The 18,958-nt window shown below is 55.9% G+C and overlaps 1 protein-coding gene across 1 annotated transcript; it reads right to left on the bottom strand.

The window, feature by feature from the left end:
* Positions 1-322: 322 nt before the first annotated feature.
* On the bottom strand, positions 323-17,929 carry CARD10 (caspase recruitment domain family member 10). The gene is made up of 22 exons (XM_075155759.1): positions 17,876-17,929; positions 16,517-16,788; positions 15,391-15,609; positions 14,883-15,020; positions 14,246-14,571; positions 12,187-12,369; positions 11,685-11,840; positions 11,431-11,556; positions 11,077-11,271; positions 10,833-10,979; positions 9,944-10,059; positions 9,681-9,721; positions 8,875-8,995; positions 8,203-8,383; positions 7,259-7,382; positions 6,673-6,913; positions 6,299-6,368; positions 5,845-5,944; positions 5,197-5,355; positions 2,859-2,980; positions 2,097-2,212; positions 323-1,851 (listed from the first exon to the last, which is right to left on the bottom strand). Exons 2-22 carry the CDS (start codon positions 16,602-16,604, stop codon positions 1,644-1,646), a joined length of 3,177 nt encoding a protein of 1,058 aa, XP_075011860.1. The 5' UTR covers positions 16,605-16,788; positions 17,876-17,929; the 3' UTR covers positions 323-1,643.
* Between the last annotated feature and the right edge of the window lie 1,029 nt (positions 17,930-18,958).

Raw genomic sequence — 18,958 nt, 5'->3', positions numbered from 1 at the left:
GGGACTTTGCTCTACATTTTAGTGACTGCAGGTTAAAATCTTTTCGTTTTCTTTCCTCCCCCCTTCGCTCTCGTCCTCATAAAAGACACAGGCAACTGGTTTAGAGCCTGAAATAACACCTCACAGGGGACCCATGAAGATCAGCAAGTTAATCTTTGCTCAGAGCTTCAAAAGTGCATGGCACTAGCAGTGCCCTAATCGCAGGGACAAGGAGGACACAGAGAGGACTTGACTCTGGTGCTGGTTGCCCATCTTCTCCCATTGATCCCAGGATCAGTGGGCTCAGCCCTCTGCCTAGCCTCGTGCCCCACGGAGCCTCCCAGAGCCACAGACACCATTTTCCTTTTGCATGCCCCAAGAAAGACCATCTACCACCACAACCACCACATGTCCATGGTGCGGGTATCCTGGCACCCCTTTCCCACAGTAGGGCTGATAACAGCGATTGGTTAGGAGTCAGGACCACGCTAGGGTGGGTGAGCATGGCTGGTGCTCCCCAAACCCTCCATCTTCCCTCTGCCAGAGTCTGAACCCGCACTCAGCCCCATATCAGGGTGAGAACAGCCCCCATTGGAGGGACAAGAGGATCCCCACTCTCCTGGCAGTGTGGCTGGGCTCAGTTTCACTGTTGTTCCCCAGGAGGACAAGGTAGCTAGCTTGTCACTTCACGATAACCAGGGCATGGAGGGATGTGAAGCTCTAGGGACCTCAGCCAGACACGTCAAGTGAGCTTTTCCCTGGTTTTCCCAGAGCAACCTGGCCAACATCAGCACTAGGGAGAGGCTAGGGACTGAAAAACGGGGCAAGTAGAAATGAGAGGGAGCTAGGTCTGTGGCACGCTCAACCTGTGCTCTCCCCACACCTCTTGCTGCCCTACGACAGACTTCCCCTGGAGGGCTGGGCAGTTGGGCCTCAGCTAGAGGAGGAGAAAAATACCCTGTCGTGCATCACCCGAACCTTCCTAGTAACACACAAGCCCATAACCTGCCACCCATTCCCATTATGAATGATATTTAATTCTCCTTTATATGTGGTTTGCCAATAAAAATCTCCATTAATAATTTACAAGCAATAAAGAGTACAGCTCCTATAAAACATGGGTTTGTTGCAAGCTTAGTGTCACTCCAGCCGCAGCGGGGCATTGGCACAAGAGCTGTGCTCCCTGTGCCCTGGGGCCGGAGGCGAGGTAGACAGGAGAAGAGGGGACTCGAAGCACGCAGTGCTGCAGGGCAGGGGAGATGGAGGTGATGGGAGAAGGGCTTCAAATGTGTGTGAGATATGGTCCTACACAGCCTGACCCCACACGGTTCCCCCACATTCCCCATCTGGCGATCTGACCACGTACCAGAGACAAAGGCACCCCAAGGTGATTTGGAACAGCCCACAAGGGTGGTTTCCACCATGATGGTGGAAGACGTCTCTCCAATAAAATACAGAAAGCTCAGACTGGGGAGGCAGCACGTGTTACTCCCCAGTTCTTGGTAGCCTCAAGGGAACCAGAAAGGCTACCCCTGGGGGCCTTTGCTGCCGGCACCCCCTCGGGGAGGAAGGACTCGCTACCTGGAGGAGCTTGGGAAGGCAGGGACCTCTGAGAACATCTCTTGAGGACGGTAGCTGGCAGTGCCCGCTCTGCTAGCCCCAGCTCAGTCATCATCCTCCTCGATCCACAGTGGGCGGTTTTGCTCCTGGAATATGCATCCCCGAACCACCTTGGGCAGCTCCTCGGCGTGGCTCCAAGCGTGGGGCTCCACGCGGGCCCAGGAGCACGGCAGAGCGTGGAGAGCCTGCTCCGCAGTGCGGCACACCTTCAGCACCTCCGAGTCCCGCTGGCCCGCCTTCCCTAGCAAGCTCCTGGGGAAAACACAGGGATGAGCGTTACTCTTGGCATAGAGAGATGGGTGGCAAAAACACCCAGGAACTCCCTCACACGTACACAAAGCCAATTTTCCTGCTCTTTTTCCCCTCACAGCAGCCAACCCCAACACACACAGAGCAAGTGCTCTCACCCCGATCCTTGTCTCTACCTCTGAACAGAGACAAGGGCTTCTCTCTCCTCCCATCATACCCTTCATCCATGGCACTCCATCTTGTCTTACCTGAGTCCTCTAACATTCTTCTCGGTGACCTCGACATGGATAACGATGGGGTATATTTCACTTTTAATTAGATCCCTCACACTCTGAACTCCCAGCTCTAGCAGGCAGTGTTTATTCTGGAAGGGAAATTGAATAGATTTACTGATTTAAATGGAGAAAAAATAACCCTAGCCCTTGACAGTTACATTAAATCAAACCCCATACTGTGAAATATCATTGCTTTTCCAATAGTAATTCCATTAAATGTGGGATTTACAGACAATGCCAAGAGGGAAGGGGAGAATTAAAGAGCAGGGTCACCCACTCCATCACCGCCAACCAACCCAAGAGATCACCAGACCCCTCACTCAGCCACAGCCCATCTTCACATCCCCTTTGTCATCGTTGTCACTCAGAGCCCCATATTTCTCCGTCTGCCCTGAGCAGAGCTGTTGCCGCTTTGGCAAAGATGAGGAATGTGAGAGCAGGGAGGTCACTTCAGTGTATGGCATTTCCCACCACCTCCCCCACGAATCCCCAGTTGCCGTTTCTTTCACCTGAGCTCCACAGAGACTCAGGGAAAAGTCCACATCTGCTGCTGCACGACCCCACAGCACCTGGACCTGAAACACCCTCCAAATTACACAGCCCCCAAGCAAGCAGCTCCTTCTCTATCACCACACCACCCTCCCTCTTCCCCCGCTCGGCTGTCCCCTCCTCTCCTCCAGTCTGAACGGGGTGCCCCATCCTGGCCCTCTCTCCCCACACCAAACACCTCAGCACCTTCTCCATCTCCTCCCGGATCATGTGGATTCGCCCGCTCTCCCTCCGGCCCTGGGGGGCACTTCTAGACACAGGGTGCTCCTGAGCATGGGTAGCACTGGGATCCCCTTCTGCCAGCTTCTCTGCGAGCCAAGAGGAGATACGAAAAGGGAGACATCAGCCCCTTCTCCCTTTTGCATGCACTTTCTACCTCAGATCCCGCACGTTTGCTGCCATGCTGATGCTTATCGAGTTCACTGTTTATGGATTCTGGAGAGCAAGTCTAATTATACAACATTACACATTGGCATGGCTCTCCTGCAGCTTTCTGCGTACAGAACAAGCAAGATATCACAGCTGAAGACACCTTGCAGGGCAAGAGCAGCACTTGTCTTCCAGTACTGCAGCAGCCTAAGCCAGCTCACAGCCCCGATCCCCCCTTCTTTACTGCCACACTGTCCCACCCCCTCCATAAGAGAATACGGCAGAAAAATAACAACTTTATTTTGCCAGCTAGGTTTTCTGCAGGGTTTGTGAGCTGCATGGGCTCGTAGATGGCTCCAGTGAGCGGCAGGGCTGGGAAAGCAAAGGGAACATATATCTTGGTGTGGGAGAGTGGGAAAAAGATGGGGAGCAAGCTGAACCTCCTTTTGTTGCTGGCAGCCTGAGCCATCTCCCCCTGCTCAGAGGTGGAAGGACAGCACCCAGCAGCCGAGCCAACGCCAGGCAGGAGAGCAGCAGAGAGGTGATGCTGAGGCAGAGAACTGGGGGAGAGCTGGCAGGACAGCAAGGTCCAGCGTGGTCGAAGCAATGACTGCCAGGTGCCCCTGGTAACTCCCACCAGAAGATGAGACAATGCACCCACAGAGACCTCACTTGGGAGCCACAAGCTTTGCAGCCCGACGTGGCTGAAGCAGGCACCAGGCTCTCCCTGCTGACCGTGCTGCCCTAGGCAGCTGCCCACACTGCCATTGAAACACGAGCAGGGAACCTAACGAGGCTTTTAGAAGCTCCTCACCCCTAAGATAGAACTAAAGTAATCTATTTAGGAGAAGGCATGTTTGGAATTAGGTCCAGAGCATGTTCCAGCTCTCCCAAGCTCCAGGCTGGCTGGGCATCCTCTGCTACCTGGTGGCACAGGTACTTCCCAGGTAGAGCTGGATCCTACAAAGCCATCTGTTTCCTTTGGGGCAGCAGGCTCCTGGGGAAGCTGGGCTGGCTTCTACTAACTCTGCACTGGCTGGGGAGTTCTCCAAGGGAAAATAGAGGCAGTGAATAAAAGAGAAATGGCTCAGGGCTCCCGGATCACCTTCCTTCCCTCGCAACAGGCAAAACTGACAGGCGAGAATGGAGTTTTTGCCCTCAGTGTAAAGTCCCCAGCCGCAGTAATGGGTTCAAAGCATGTCCCCATGCAATGTGAAGAGGACCCTGCAGAGGGCTCAGTAGGACAGGATATATGGCCAAGTCACTCCGATAAGGAGCCCAGCGGCCAAAATTTGCAGAGCCATCCTTCTTCAACAAACCAGAGATTTTTCACTACCTCCATCACCACCACCCAAAAAACCCATACCGATTCATTTTTCGGTCTTGCAGTTGGCAAAGGGAGAACTCTAAACACAAGGAAAGGCCAGAGATGGAGAAGGGAGGAGGAAGGGGGAAAGAAGGAGTCGTCCTCTGTGAAAATTCCCTAGGGGAAAAAAGCCCTTTCCCCAGCAGCCTCTGCAGCGGTGTGTCAGCCTCACGCTGCTGGCAGAAGGAAGTGGACAACAGCACTAAGGCTGGATCCTCTCATTTCTGGGGAGGAAGAGCTGGTATGAAGTCAGCCTGCAGATCCCACCTCAGCCAGGGTTTCAACTCCCGGAAAAGCCACTCAGAGCAGCAAGGCAATGCCACTGCCACCCACCCAAGGGAAGAGAGAGGATCCCCATGCCCCAGGAGACCAGAAAGGAGGGCTGGCTTCCCTGTGGGCCAAAGGGATAGGACACAGGTAAAAATAGGAAGGAACGCCTTGCCCAAAAAGGTGACCTGTCAACAGGTATTATCTGGGAAGACTGAGAGACCCCCATATTTAGCCACTGAAGAGACACCTCATGTCATAGCCACCTTTCCAAGAGTCCCATGAGACCACATCTCATACTTCCAAGACTAAGAGCACTTCTTCCCCTAATTGGGCTGACCAAGGCCTCCACAGAAATGACCTCTTTGAGCAAAATCTTAGCTTCCCACTGTATGGCTAAGAAGTGGCAGGAGGTAAAAGAGGAAAGCAGCCCTCGGAAGTAGGAGACTTGCGTACTTTAATTCACTCAGCCACAGGCTCCTAAAACAGCCCTGGACTTCTCAACCACTCATTGCTCCCTACCTGCTGGGCACACATGGAAGTCCAGGCGAGAGGTGGGCAAGTCCAGCAGGTTCCTGATGAGCCGCGGTGCAATGCAGTTAGGTGACAGCACCACAGGACGGGGTGTCTTGACCACCACAGGGCGCACCAGGCTGTAAGGCTTCAGGTTCATGTCTGGGTCTAGAAGACAGGAATGAAGAAGAGAAAGACAAAGGTGAGAACATGGGAGACCAGCCTGTGACTGGCCCACAGACTATCCCATTCTTCCTGTACCTTCCCCTCATCCTTACTCATGGAGGCACCTACCAACCATCCTGTCTCCCAGGAGAGATCCTACCCTGGTTACAACACTCACTCAGGGGCAGATACCCTGGCTGTGGCCGCCCTTGCCCATTTCCTGGGACTCCCTTGAGTTACACACAAGTTCATTCTCCACAAAAAGTTAGATCACCCTAAGAGCCACAGAAGCAATGGAAAGCCCCAGAAAACAAGGGAAAAGGAGCAGAGGCTTTAAATATGCACAGGCTTCCCAAAATCCCATTAGCAGAGTTATAAGAGGGATCCTGGGCAGAGAGACTCAGGCATCCCAGATGCCAATGTCCCGTCAGTGCCCACAGGGGACAACTGGGTCTCCAAGCGTGACGAGGCAAGCGCAGGGGTAAAGCTCACCTGAGCAGGGGTCCAGCCACAGCTGCTGATGGGGCTGTTCTGGGCTCCTCTGCGGTTTGGATTTCACCAGGCGCAGTTGGTCCAAGGCCCGTTTCTTTAGCTTGAGGAGAAAGTGAGGGCAATAAAGCTGAGAGCATAGATCATTTCACACACACACACACACACACAGAGCTGGCTGCAGAACACCCGCTGGCAAAGGGGATAGAGTACACATACAAAAAGCATGGGACCAGGTCTGCCGCCCATCAGATTCAGTCTGGGGAGTGGGGAGGGGGTAGGAAAGCAGCCACAGAGCAGTAACACTGCCCAGGCTACACGTCCTGCTCCGCTTGCTAACCCAACTGCCACCTCTATACGAGTTGGTATACCAACAGAGTGGGGCAGATTGCATGCCAAGGTGGTGGGGTGGCCATAGGCACGCACATGGCTCTCATTGCTGGCTTCTTTGGCTTACGTTGTTCCTGTGGCCCCTCTGCTGCCCAGGCATCTGGCCCTTCTCCTGGATCTTCAAAAGCTGGTGAGCCCTGAAAAGACAGAGAGGTTGCACTCAAGCAACTCTAGAGCCCCCAGGGACCGTAGCCTGCTGTGACCCTCTTCGCCAAACCCCACAGAGACCTGCTGAAGCATAGACATATCAAAGCCGTTACTCAACCTCCCAGTCTCTCAAGGGCACCCAAACACTACCACACTGGTCCCCCATACAAAGCTCGAGCAGCCCACACTATCGAGAGGCCAGTCTGCACCCCTCAGGACTCCCAGGGGATACTCACCACAGATAAATGGGGCAGGTACCCCAGGTACCCCCGCCTTCCTCCTCACCCTGGTTACCTGCTATAGTTGGGCACTGTCCCCTTGTCCAGGTCCCGCATGGTCAAGGGATCAACGCGGGAGCAGTACCACTCCAGCCGCCCTTTGTGCATGGTGTCCGTGACATGGAGGATCTCCCGACACTTGACGCACAGCGCGTAAGGGTCTGACAGCTCCAGGAGGGACAGGTTGGTGCGTATGTAGAACGAGTCTCCAGAAAACTTCTTCCCTTCTTCCAGGGCTTCCCGCAGAGGCTGGTATCCTGGAGCAGAAGATATAGGTCACCACAGGCAGGGACACAGGAGACAACCATCACCGATAAGATAGCCAAGTCCCCAGCACAGCTACGGATTGGGATGGGGGGTGCAGAGGAGGCAAACAGACAGAAGGTCTGTACCTCCATCCTGTAACTCAGAGGATGCACAAGTCACACCAGAGAGGGAAAGCTACCGGAGCTACGGCCAACCCCTGTGTCAGACATGGTGGCCTAGGACCAAACAGGAGAGGAGAGAGAATAACTGAGATTTACCTCCAGGGCTGGGTGGAGGGTCTGGAAAGGGAGGCAGAGAGCTCAGTCTCAAAGCAGACCCAGCTGCCAGGGCCTTACCTTCCAGGTCCAGCTGAAAGACGAGACTAGAGGGCTCATCCCAATGCAGCAGGCTCAGGTAGGCGACCTCCCGCGTGCAGTTCTCCAGGGAAAGCACCTCTTCCTTCAGCGATGGCACCCTCAGCTAGCAAGGACCCAATGCCGTTAGACCTAAGGGCTGGAAGAGCAGGCTCCCCCCCAGCTCCCTCACCCATCAGGATTACACAAGAGATGTTACAGAGCAAGGCAGGCCCAGGGAAAGCTCTCCCTGAGGACAAGGCATCCTCAGTCTGCCTCTGGTTCCCTCCTCTGCCTCTGAAATACCTGCTGCCAGCCACCACCCAGTCCGGATGCCGGGCTGCTGTGAAAGCAAATGTGTGTGCATGAACGTGTGTGGGAGTGGGGGCGGGACAGCTGGTTTATTTTCAGTTACAGGTGGGATATTAATTCAAGTAGTGTAGCTGTATTTCAAGTGGTGTCATTCTTGCCAAAACAAATGCCCTTCCCTTCCTCCGGGAGCTTTCTTCATAGCGATTATTCTCTATAGCTTGGGAGGGTCACGAAGGCCTGAGAAATCCTGCTCCAGAACGGATTGCTTCGCAATGGGCACGTGCGGGATGCAGGATGCAAACTGCTCTGAAATACTACAAAGTGACAGACAACTCCAGGGACATATAGCCATATTGCCATCTTAATTGTGTGACTCCTTTTTGTTTCTCCCCTCCCACAGCTGAAGGAAGTGTTTCAGAAGGTCTCAGCATTTTTACGTGCACAGGTGCCGTGAGACCTGGATGGTTGTTTGTGCCACATAGAGCTGTAGGCAGGGAGCAGTCCTGGGAAACAAGAGAAATGGAGGTGGACTTCAAGCTGGGTAGAGGTCAGCTTGCGCTGGGGATCATTCCACACTCCTTACATCATCCCAGGTGCCTTGCAAACCCACAAAGTGAGCCCATTCCCAGACTCACCTCAATGAGCCGGCACCCTTCCCTGAGTCCTGCAGCCTCGACCTGTGAGCCTGGCTTGACCCACTGGACGTAAATCCCTGTCCTGTTCCCTCCAAGGATGGAGATGTCTGCTCCGAGCCTCTTCTCCTGGGGTGAAGGGTTGCTGGGGTGACCCATGCTAGTCAGCTGTACCACCAGAGACCTGGCAAGGAGAAACGCCAAGTCCAGCAGCTGAAGTTTGCTGCATTTTCTAAGAACCGGTGTCCCATGCCTTCTGTCCAGCTACAGGGTGTTTATTGTACTGAGCACTGCGGTACAGAGCTCGTGATTCACAGCCATCACCAGGGCACACACACAGAGCTTACGAACCCCCACAGCCCCTTCCAGCCCACCAGCCCCAACACCGAAGCCAAACTGGGTTCCCACAGTCCTGTCCCTACCTAGACAGATGTGTGTCCAGCCCAGGGCAACATCCCCACCCCTGCCATAACAAATGGGACAGCACAAAAAATTGGAGTCCTGTAGGAAGCAAGGACTATAGGATCTTCATTTCTCTCCTCTCCCACTAGCGAGAAAGAGCCCGCAAGGGGGAAGGCAGAAAGGAAGGGTCTCCCAATCGTGGTCCCCCAGCACCACGAAAACATCCCCCCAGGCAGCTGGCTCAGAGCGCCTAGCTCAGAGAGCAGCAGTCACCTCCTGGTGACCTCCTCGCGGCTGGGAAGCGTGGACAAGCAGATCTCCGACTTCACCCTGGCGTAGGTGCTGCTGGAAGAAGAGGAGAAGGCCCCAAACGAGGCGCTAGCAAAACCACTGCCTAGGAAAGAGAGCAAGAGGGAGAGAGGGGGCACATCACCTCTCCGAGCGCTGCAGGGAGCTCACGTTCTCAGGGTGGAAAGGGTCTATCACCCCCTCCTGGGCATTTTCTAGCATCTGACTGGGAAATTGAGGCTGCAGGGAGGCTTTGAATGGTCACCCTCCTGGAAAGGGTTTCCTATGTCTCCTGAGAACAAGCAAATCTTCACTCCCTTCATCAGCATTTCAGTCAGAAGGCAGCAGCAGCCAGGGCCACCTGGATGTGCCTGGAGATCAGCCACCAGCACCCATCACAGGACCTGCCACCACCAGGAGCTCCACTCCAGGAGATTTACAACCCATCACCCAGAACCAATAACACCCCAGGGTGAAGGCATTTCTCTCTTCTGCTACCTACTCCCTCAACTCCACATCAAGTTCTCCATCAACGCAGTTCTCCATGAATTAAACAGAGCTGATGTGAATAGCTACTTGCTCTGCAGAGGAAAAGCCAGCTTTTCCAGCAGCAGTGCCTGGCATAGCAACGGGGGGTCGTGTGGGTCCGTAGCACCCTGCTACGGGTGCAGAGCCCTTGCGGTGAGTTGCACAAACCAAAGGCATGAGGGTGGGTAGTTCTCCAAGCCCCCTCCCCACAGCCACCACTTCTTTTTAGCTAAGCCCTTTGGGGAAAGCCTCCACCCTGGTACCTGTTGCATCTTCAATGCTGCTAAAGGAGCCACAGGACAAGCTGCAAAGGAGACACAAAGGTGAGCTGTGAGGCAGCAGCTCTTCCAAAGCCTGTTTGCATCCCGTTCTCAACCCCACCCCCACAGCCCTTCCCCACTCCCCAGAAGCACCCCCTCAGCCAGCCTTCCCACTCTCAGTCCCCACTCCATGCTCCCCCCTGGTCTCCCTGGCCCCCACAATCCCCACAGAGGAGACACAGACTCAAGGAGCCCCTGGTAATTACCTTTTGTAGGGCATGCACCTATCTTCCCGCTGCCGCCGGAGGATGGAGCCGATGCAAGGGGGGAAAGGGAAGGTGGAAAGGCGGTTGATATCCTTCTCACTGTCGGGAGTCACCTCCTTGGGCAGAGTGAAAGAGAGATGCCTGCTAACACCAATACCCAGCACCACCTCTCCCCTCCCTTTGGGCTGGGTTGCAGACAGCTCCTAGGGTACCACATGCCTCTTCAGGGATCATCCACACCCCTCCAAACACCCAAGGGCACCTTGTTTTCCCAAGGAGAGAGCACAGATGGAGATGCATGACACTGCGTTCCCAACCTTTTGCAATTTACAAGCTATGGCAGTAGTAGCAGATGAAGGGAATGTCCAACCTTATCATTATATCTCACTTTTAACCACCGCATACCCAGAGGTGTCAGTAACCTGTGGGACTGCCCATTTTAGGGTGCTCTAGGATGAGGGTTCAAAGAGTCAAAGGAAAGAACCTGATTCCCTTAAAAAAAATACGATGCTGCTACAGGATTCAAAAGAGCTAGGATTTCTTCCCCAGCACATGTAGACTAAACAGCTTTTTGAGGAGGATAACATCTTACATGAGGCTGTCGATTTCTAGGGTGTCACATAGAATGAAGAGAGTTTTGCTTCCCCCTCTCTCCCACCCAGCTGAGTGCTGCACACTTTGGTGCAGCGTTGGCCGGTTTGTCAGAGACTGAGAGAAAAAAGCTTTGCATCTGGGATCTGCTCCCACCTTACACACCGCCCCATGCCCAGTCTTCCAGCAAGTCACAGCCCCACAATGAACCTGCTCCAATGTCTCTGTGCCATTCTTGAGCAGTGTGGGTCCCCACTGCCCTCAGCTGAGGGTCAACCTCTCATGGCCAAGTGCTCACCATGCTCTGAATGGCCGAGTCCCCCAGGAATGGGATAGCAGAAACCCCCAGTGCATCCACAAGTCCAGTCGTAAAGCTGGAAGAGTTGTCTACAAGGCTCCAGGTGCTGCTGAGATTGGAGCAGAGGGAGTAGGAAGAGCTGCACATCTGGGAGAGAAGAGACCCATCATCCCATTGCGTCCCCCAGAAATCAGCCCTGACCCCTCTGCCTTCTCTGTTCCCCCTTCTTTCTAGCCACCCTCACCTTGCCCAGGCTGCGGCTGCCTTGGCACCGTTGCAGCTGTGCCCCCAGTGTGCTGTTCAGCCCTTCTGCCTGGCTCAGCTTGCTTAGGAGCTCATCCCTCTCCTCCTCCAAGGCCCGCACACGTTTGCGGTACTGGTCCTTCTCAATCAGGCTCTGGGAGTATTGTAGCTGCACCCCATCGCGGCTCTTGATTGCCTGCAAGGAGCCAGGCTGAGAGTAAGAAAAGGCGGAGGATTGCACTACTAATCCCCACCTCCCACCCTGGCATGGATGGAGAAGATCCACTGAGGAAGGAGGGGGTATCCAGAGCAGGTCCTGCTGGGAGGTGGAGAACTGGAGGGGAGAGCAATTCACCTGGTCCCGCTCTTTTTCGATCTCCTCCAGCTGCAGCAGCACTGTGTTCATACGATGCTTGTAGAGATCACAGTCCTTCTGCAGCGTCCGGTATTTCAGCTGCAGATCCTCCACCTCCTGGAGGTACTGGCAACAGCGAGCAGCGAGCATTAGCCCTCCTGGAAGCGACTGCTGTGGCTTCCCAGACCCCTCCCTTCCCTCTCTTCCAGGCCCTGCTCAGTATGCAGGGATGGGGGCAGTGATGGATGTTCTACCTTATCTCTCAGCTCTTCGGCCCACTGCAGCTCGTTCTGCAGGGAGTTGAGTTTCTGGCAGAGATCCTGCCGGTCGTCTTGGGCTTCCTTCCAGTCATGCTCCAGGATGTCCAGCAGGATCTGCTCAGAGCCTGGCACTGGGCCCTGGCTGGGTGTCTAGGAGGTGAGAGGGTACCGTCACCACACCACAAGCACCGAGGGAGCACCAGACCAGGGCAGTGACAGGCAGACTGGCACGACTGCCATCATCACTCCTGCATTAATCTACCGTGCGCTCCAAGGCACAAAGTGACACTTGTGAGCACATCCAAGAGTCACAGAGCTTGAAACATGGACCCATCACTGCCCAGACCCAGAAGCAACTGCAGCCACCACAGCCAAGCAATATGCTCAGAGGAAGGGACAGTGATTTCCCCCCTCTCTTTCCAGTCCCCGTATCACCAGCACTGGGGGTTCACCAGGTCAGGAGGTGACTTGGAGCCTGCCCTGCCCCGTCAGGTACCTGCAACATGCCCTGCAGCTCCTGCAGCGATGCCGTGAGCCGCTGGTTCTCAGCCCACAGCTCGGACACGGCGTCGGGGTGGCCCCGCTCCTCCGCCTCTCGCTGGGGCGGCGCAGACGCCTGTTTCCGCAGCAGGCTGCACTCCTCCTCTAGGCTGGTCACTTTGCATTTCAGCTGGTCTACCTGCAACCCAGGGAAGAAACATAGTCTGACACACACAGCCCTGCACTTCTGCTTTAGTTAGAGAGTGAAGCAGCGAGGATCCTGGGCAGAACAAGGGTCTGGAGCAACCACGCAAAGCACTATCCTAGTGTTGGGCCAAGGTTAGCACAGCTGCACACAAAAGCTTTTCCCTGCAGGGCAAAGGAGGAAGATGGACTTGCATAAGCGCATTCAGTCTCAGGATCCTCTCTTGGTGCAACAACTTTCTTGCTACCTTGGGGCATCATCCTCAGTGCAGCTGGCCTTGACCCTGGGTGGACCAGGGACCTCTGGTGCGCTGCCAGGGCCAGCAGCTGTGAGTCTCTCAAAGGCTTCCCAGCTCCTAGAACAGCTGAGAAACAAATGTGCGGCAGAAGAATCCACTGGAGGCTATCCAGTGTGGGGAGGTCACCTCTGGCCTGGGAAGCGTTTGAGGCTCAAGCCGCTGGAGGCTGCAGGGTACCACAGATGCATCATCACACCCTGGCCTGCTCTCACACTCCTCCACCAACACGCCACTGGAGACAGGGGAGGTCAGTTACTTTTAGGAGTAAGGGAAGTCCTCACAGACCTGTAACGACTGATGAGGTTGATCAGAGAACCACAGTTTCACAGCGAGGTAAGGCTTTGAGAGCAAACGGGGCAGGGGAAACCTATCAAAGCCAGTGAGCAGTAAAAAGCACTGCCAAAATTGCCAAGGAGGGAGTCGGGAACGGGATTACTTCTGCAAAAGTCCTAGAATGACTTTCGGGGACCGTTCACTTCTGGACCCTGGAGCCAGGAGGGGAAGGCAGGCTGGGACCTGCTGGCCCACCCTGCTTCCAAGGGGATTTCTCCAGCCCACAGTCACCCGCAAGCGATTCGCCTCCCTGCTCAGAGAAGGCCCAAGGGAGCTGGCGTTGGCAGGAATACCGGATAAAAGGTAGGGGAGGATCCCGGGGGTGGCAAAGCAGGATGAGGAATGAAAGGTAACCGCGGGGCTGCTTGAGAGGTCCAGGCCCAGACTGGTGGGGGGAATGCCAGGAGGCAGCAGAGCACTGAGGAACCTGGGTTATTAATAGGCTCAAGGTAGGGCTGTCCTTGCCCAGGCAGGAAATGGGCGCGTGTTTGCTGGAGGTGAGAGCTTGGCAGCTGGAGTGCAGTGTCACGAATTCCTTCAGGTATGCGGCATGAGTCTCCCAAATGTCATGAGAGAGACGAGGAGGCGGTGGGGAGCGGCGGCGGGGGGGGGGATGGAGTCTGGGCCAAAACACTCCTATGTGCGGCAAGGCGGGCTGGGCAGCTCCAGGCAGCACGCGCACACCCAGCACCCCGTGTGCGGGTGGCTTGCACAGCCACCATCCTCACTAGAAAGAGGAAAATGCAAGCCCTTTCCCGGGGAAGGACTAAATACAAACATGCAGCTTGACAGAATCAGCTGCCTGCTGCGTGCCTGTGCTGCCCGGACACAGCGCAGGCGCCCGTCAGCAGAGCAGGCAGCGCAGGGCAGGGAGCACGTGCAGGAGCAGACAGGGCACCTCATGGTACCGACGGCCAGGCTGAGAGAGACGAGAGATGCCGGGGAAGGCATCGCCCTGGCAGCTCCTCTGAGGAGTTGGTTCTGGCTCCTCTAGGTGATATATCTCCAGCTGCCCCAGGGCAGTGGCAAGTCTCCCATGCCATGCCCATGACTTGAACGCTCTGCCTCGCTCAGGGCACGCTCCCCATAAAGCGCAGGGGCACCCCAACACATATACCGCCTGCCATCAGCTCCTTCACGCTCATGGGCCACCACGCACAGGCATCCGAATGCATCCCTCTTGGCTGTCAGACCCCCACCGCCTCCCGCCGCCAACCTCCATGCTCCCCGGGGCTGTACCACCAGCTGCAGGTCCCGGCTCCGCAGCACGGCCATGTTCTTCTCCTCGCAGAGCTGCGCGTAGCGCATGGCCATCATGTAGTTCTCGTCCTTCAGCCTCAGTAGCTCCACACTGTTGGTGTCCCACTCCTCTCTCAGCCGCTGGCAACGCTCCTGCACCTTCAGGAGCTCCTGCACCTGCTGCTCCAGCCGGGCCTGCTCTTGCTCCAGCGCCTGGTTTTTCACCTGGAGCTGGTGCTCCTTCAGCAGGTGCTCCTTCCGCTGAGCCCTCACCTTCTTCACCTCCATCATCAGGAACTGAGTTAGTCCCTCAGGGCCTTCCTCATCTAGGGGGAGACAAAGGAGAATCAAGTCCTGGCTGCTGAGACAGGGGTAACCCCAAAAAAAGCAACCCAACGCTCTGTTTTCCATCAAGGGGTGCCAAACCTGTGGGTTTGCAGCCCTTCTTGTCCCAGGCTTACAGCACCACAGTCCATCACACACGTACATATGGTCCCCTCCCTTCCAGATCCAGAGCACAGAGTTGTCAGGGTTCTTCGCATACAGGTAGCATAAACTTTATACATGCACATGCACAGATTTCTGGCCGTTCCCCAGCGAGCAGCAGCTGAAGGGGGGACTGAGCATCTGCCCCTACCCAGGATCATAGAGCAGCGCTGGGCTGGCTCCCTCCCTGTTAGCCGTGTGTAGTGCTCTGGGTAGTAGAACTCTAAAGACTCCAGGAAGGCTTCATAGCCTCGCTTCCCACGGCGCCGGAGGATGTCCATCAGGTAACCTGGAAGAAGGGATAAAGAGCTGGGATGATTTCCCTGCAAACCAGAGAGAAAACAGCATAGACCAGCTTTGTGATACAAAATAGCATCTCCACCAGTTCTGCTTCCATCCACAAGAATGGGAATGGCTGGAGGTGGGAATGGGGTGGGAGCACTGCCCTCGTCTGTGTGCACCCAGGGGGAGGCCTACAGAGAATGAGAGGGAGGTCTGGCTGCTGAGCATCTCAAAGAACAACAAAGCCGGGGGAGCACTGCAGTGGGAGGGACCAGGAGGCCACAAACCACATGCTGAGTAGCATCCACTGCATGTCAAAACCAGGTTGTCCACCACAAACCGGGCCCATCTAAGTGCAAGTTTGTTCTTTCTCCCACCTGTCTGGTTGCTTTTGCAAGGGAATCGGCATGAATTCAGCACCTCCTCCTCATCCTGCTCATCTATCACACGGCACTGGCGCAGGTATGGGGTGAGCTTCGCAGGGTTCAGGGAGCGGGTCAGCTGGTGCCGTGCACTCTCAATCTTCTCCCAGATGGTGTCTTCTTCCTCCTCCTGCTCTGAGAGACTGCAGGCTTGGAGAGGGGCATTCTCCAGGGCTGGGAGGATAAAAGGAAAGAGGAGGTCTGAGGAATGATGGAGGAGTACAAGGTAAAAGGCATGAGTAGGCATGGGACAACATGAGTTGAGGTATGATCCTGCAAATGATTCGGTAGTCTTGCAAATGGGACTCAGATACACAGAAGACATTTTACACACAAATCAGCCCAGCAGGATCTTGAGTGTCCACCCAGGGCCTTAGATATGCAGGAGGCAGAAGGCAGTGGTGTATAAAGGAGTTAGGAGCATATGCAGTAGAAAGTCTAGGGCACATGTCATCTTCACCCCTGAAGCACTCTTACATCCCCCCGACCATCACACATCTTCCCTTTTTCCCCATCCCTGAGAATGGGAAACTGTCAGGACCAAGAGTTTTCACAGCGTGGAACATGCTCTCTCATACTGGGGTTGGAAAGGAGGATTTCCCTGGGGATCCATTGCCCTGTGCATGCCCCAAGCATCGGTGACCAAACTGAAGTTCTCAAGGGCACCATCCCATGGAGCACCGTGGCTACAGGTGCTGGAGCCAAAGTGGAATCGCAGCAGCGTATCTTCCATGTATCTTCCACAGATCCATGTGGAACCCTGGAAATACATAGCAACAAGGCAATCCCTCTGTCAACCAAATAAAGCAAGAGGGACCCCCTGAAGCGAATGGACTGAAAACCCTTAGAGCAGTGGTGAACCTGCTCCATTAAGTGCTACAAGCTGTGATGGAGCTGTGATGTATGTCCAAGGAGCTCTCTTCCCAGCTGTGTATCAACTCAACCAGTGTTATCTATTTTCACTTGAGAAATAAAAACTGCTTCACAGGCCAGCACAAATCCTTTTAGCTGGTAAGACAAAGCACAGCCAAGATCTTCTGAGACCTAGAAACCATCTCTCCTCCCCAGTGTGCACCATTACCTGCCACTCTGGTGCCGGCATCAAGTCCAGCTTTCCTACCCCAGCCACACAAACATCCCCAGGGGCAGTGTAGAGGTTCATGTTGCATGAAGGCAGAAAGAAGGAAATCTCCCACTCTTTTTTATTTTCTTTGGGTTTTGTTTTTTTTTTTCTTTCTTGTGGTAAGAATGATATCATGCGATTTCAGACAGCCAACTAGCACAGCAAGGAGGATGGCTGAGAGAGCTGTGCAGAAGTTAATCCTCCAAGTAGAAATATGGGAGGCTCAGAGTCTGCTGGATGAAGGATAACAGGAAAAGAGAATTGTTGAATCCACAAAAGATACTCAAGTGTCTGATTTCCAGCACCAAAGGGCTTAGGAGTCTAAATACCGATACAGATCTGGATTGTCCTAGGTTGAATAAAGAAAACAAACGGCGTTTCTTGCAGAAACTGATGTCTCTCATTTGGAACAGGCTCGCTTGCCACAGGGACACAAGTATGCAGAAGGAGGACGCAACAGCAGGTCTCAGAAGTTGCACTGTTTCGAGCTCTGCTCCTCGGCAGCAGATTTGTGCCTTCAAATCAAAGTGTTTCTCCAAGAAACCTAAGCCGGCTGTGCAAGCAGCGACCAGCTTCTCGGCAGGCAGGCTCGGCAGAGGGAGAGGGCGAAGGGGTCTGGGAGCCGGTACCCCCTCTCCCGCCCGGGGTACCCCTCCTCCCGCCCGCCACGGCCCCTCCAGGCCGTGGGGGGGCAGGGGGGAGGCAGCGCTTCCCCTTTCGGCCAGCCCGAAGGCGCTCTTCGAGGAATGGCGAACCGGAGGCCAGCCCTGAGGAGGTGGCTGGGAAAGAGGAGGGGTAGAGGAGCAAACACCCCCGCACCGCCGCCACCCCCAGAGCCCGTGCGAAACCCACGCCCCCGGCCGCCCCGGGGCGATGCCGCCGGGCGCGGCAGCAGCCTCCGCAGGAGAGGGGGCATAGCGGGGCTGCACCGCCCACGAGGGCTCCGCAAGGCCTGGGGAGAAGCGCCCGTCCCCCGCTCCCGGCCGGGGGCTCGCCCCTTACCCGCCATCCCCGCCGCCGGGCGGGCTGCGCCCCGCTCCGCGCCCCGCTCCGCTCCGCTCCGCGCCGCCGCCGCCCCGGCAGGTGTGTCTGAAGCGCTTTCCCCACCCCGCTGCACCTTCCCTCCCTCCCTCCCTCTCTCCCTCCCTCCCTCCTTCCTCCAGCCGGCTGGGAGGGAACCGGCAACCCCCCGGGCAACGGAGAGCCCAGCCCTGCCCGCCCCCGGGGGTCGCGGTGGCACTCACCGGCGGGACGGGGGCGGCTCCCTCCCCCGCCCCGGCCTCACCCGGTGTCTGAGACCCTTCGGCTGCTCCTCACCTGGGCGAGCCGGGGAAGGGTTTTTCTCTGCGTGTGTCCCGTCCTTCTCCCCGCGCTCCCCAGCCCCGGGATGGAGCGGCTCTCCGGAAGGATGTGGCTCGTCAGCGACTTCTCTTCCGAAACGCACCCGGCTTCACCTCCCGACAGGCCGGCGGGGAAAGGGGGTGCTCGGCTTGGCCTCCCAGCCGGGGCCCTGCCTGGGCAAGGGGGGGCTCTCCTGGCAGGGCGCAGCCTCCCCAACTCTGCCTGCAGAGAAGAGATGCATAAGGAGGAGCTTTTTTGGTTCAAGGGCTCCAGAAATTGTAGCCTGGCCACCCCAGGTGTAGGGCTGGTTCTGGATGGAGAGGGGCGTTCAAGCAAGGGGAGAAAATGAGGGTGGTGGAAAGAAGCCTGATCCAGGCCGAGAAGAGGTCCCACAGGCTTAATTTTGGCCCCCAGTCCTCAGTAGTGTCTGGAGCTGGGTGTGGAGGCACCCCCAGGGCAGCGTGACTGAGCCCTACCCCAGGGCATGCAGGGGCTTGTACCAGCTGGCCCGACCAAGCACTGAGTCCCCTGGGCCAGGGGCAGATGCTGGGAAGCCTTCCTCCTCCCCGGTCCAAGTGGCCCCAGCAATCCCAGGAGTGAATCTGTGCATCCGCATAGCATCCCAAAGAGCCCGCATAGGGTAACCTCCACCCCTGCCATATATCTAATTGACATGGCTTGAGTCAGAAGGGGTTCCCTGCAGGCAGCCTTGCTTGTACTTGCTTTTGATCACTCAGCTGGACTGTGCATACCACTGGGAGTAGGAGGGGTCTGGGAGAGATGGAATTGGACACCATGGTTTGGTCCCCAACATTGTATGCCTCCCCTTCCAAGGCTAAGGTGTTTTTCATTTTCTCTAGCAACCCCATTTTCACTCTCATTTCATCACTTTTAGCTGTGTCAAACCTCAGGCCTCAGTGCCAGGATAGACAGCACAGGCTCTGTGCAAGAGATTCCCAATGCAATATCAAGCTTGTAAGAAATGGGAGTTCACCCGATTCCCCCCAGCCTCAGGGTCAGCCCACAGGGTAGTGCTGTGCATCCCTCCAGGGCTCTGGA

The sequence above is a fragment of the Calonectris borealis genome, chromosome 1 (genome assembly GCF_964195595.1).
Source record: "Calonectris borealis chromosome 1, bCalBor7.hap1.2, whole genome shotgun sequence".
In the NCBI taxonomy this organism is placed as follows: domain Eukaryota; kingdom Metazoa; phylum Chordata; class Aves; order Procellariiformes; family Procellariidae; genus Calonectris; species Calonectris borealis.
Note: the sequence above shows the minus strand (reverse complement) of the source record. Positions and strands in the feature narration are given on the sequence as shown.

Bases quoted from the DNA above. Each gene is read 5' to 3' on its own strand.
- CARD10 (XM_075155759.1), bottom strand. From the start codon at position 16,604: ATGCAACATGAACCTCTACACTGCCCCTGGGGATGTTTGTGTGGCTGG. The intron at 7,383-8,202 runs GTGAGTCTGGGA...GGTCCTTGCTAG, and splicing joins AAGGGTGCCGGCTCATTGAG to CTGAGGGTGCCATCGCTGAA. The intron at 6,914-7,258 runs GTAAGGCCCTGG...CTTCTGCTCCAG, and splicing joins CTTTCAGCTGGACCTGGAAG to GATACCAGCCTCTGCGGGAA.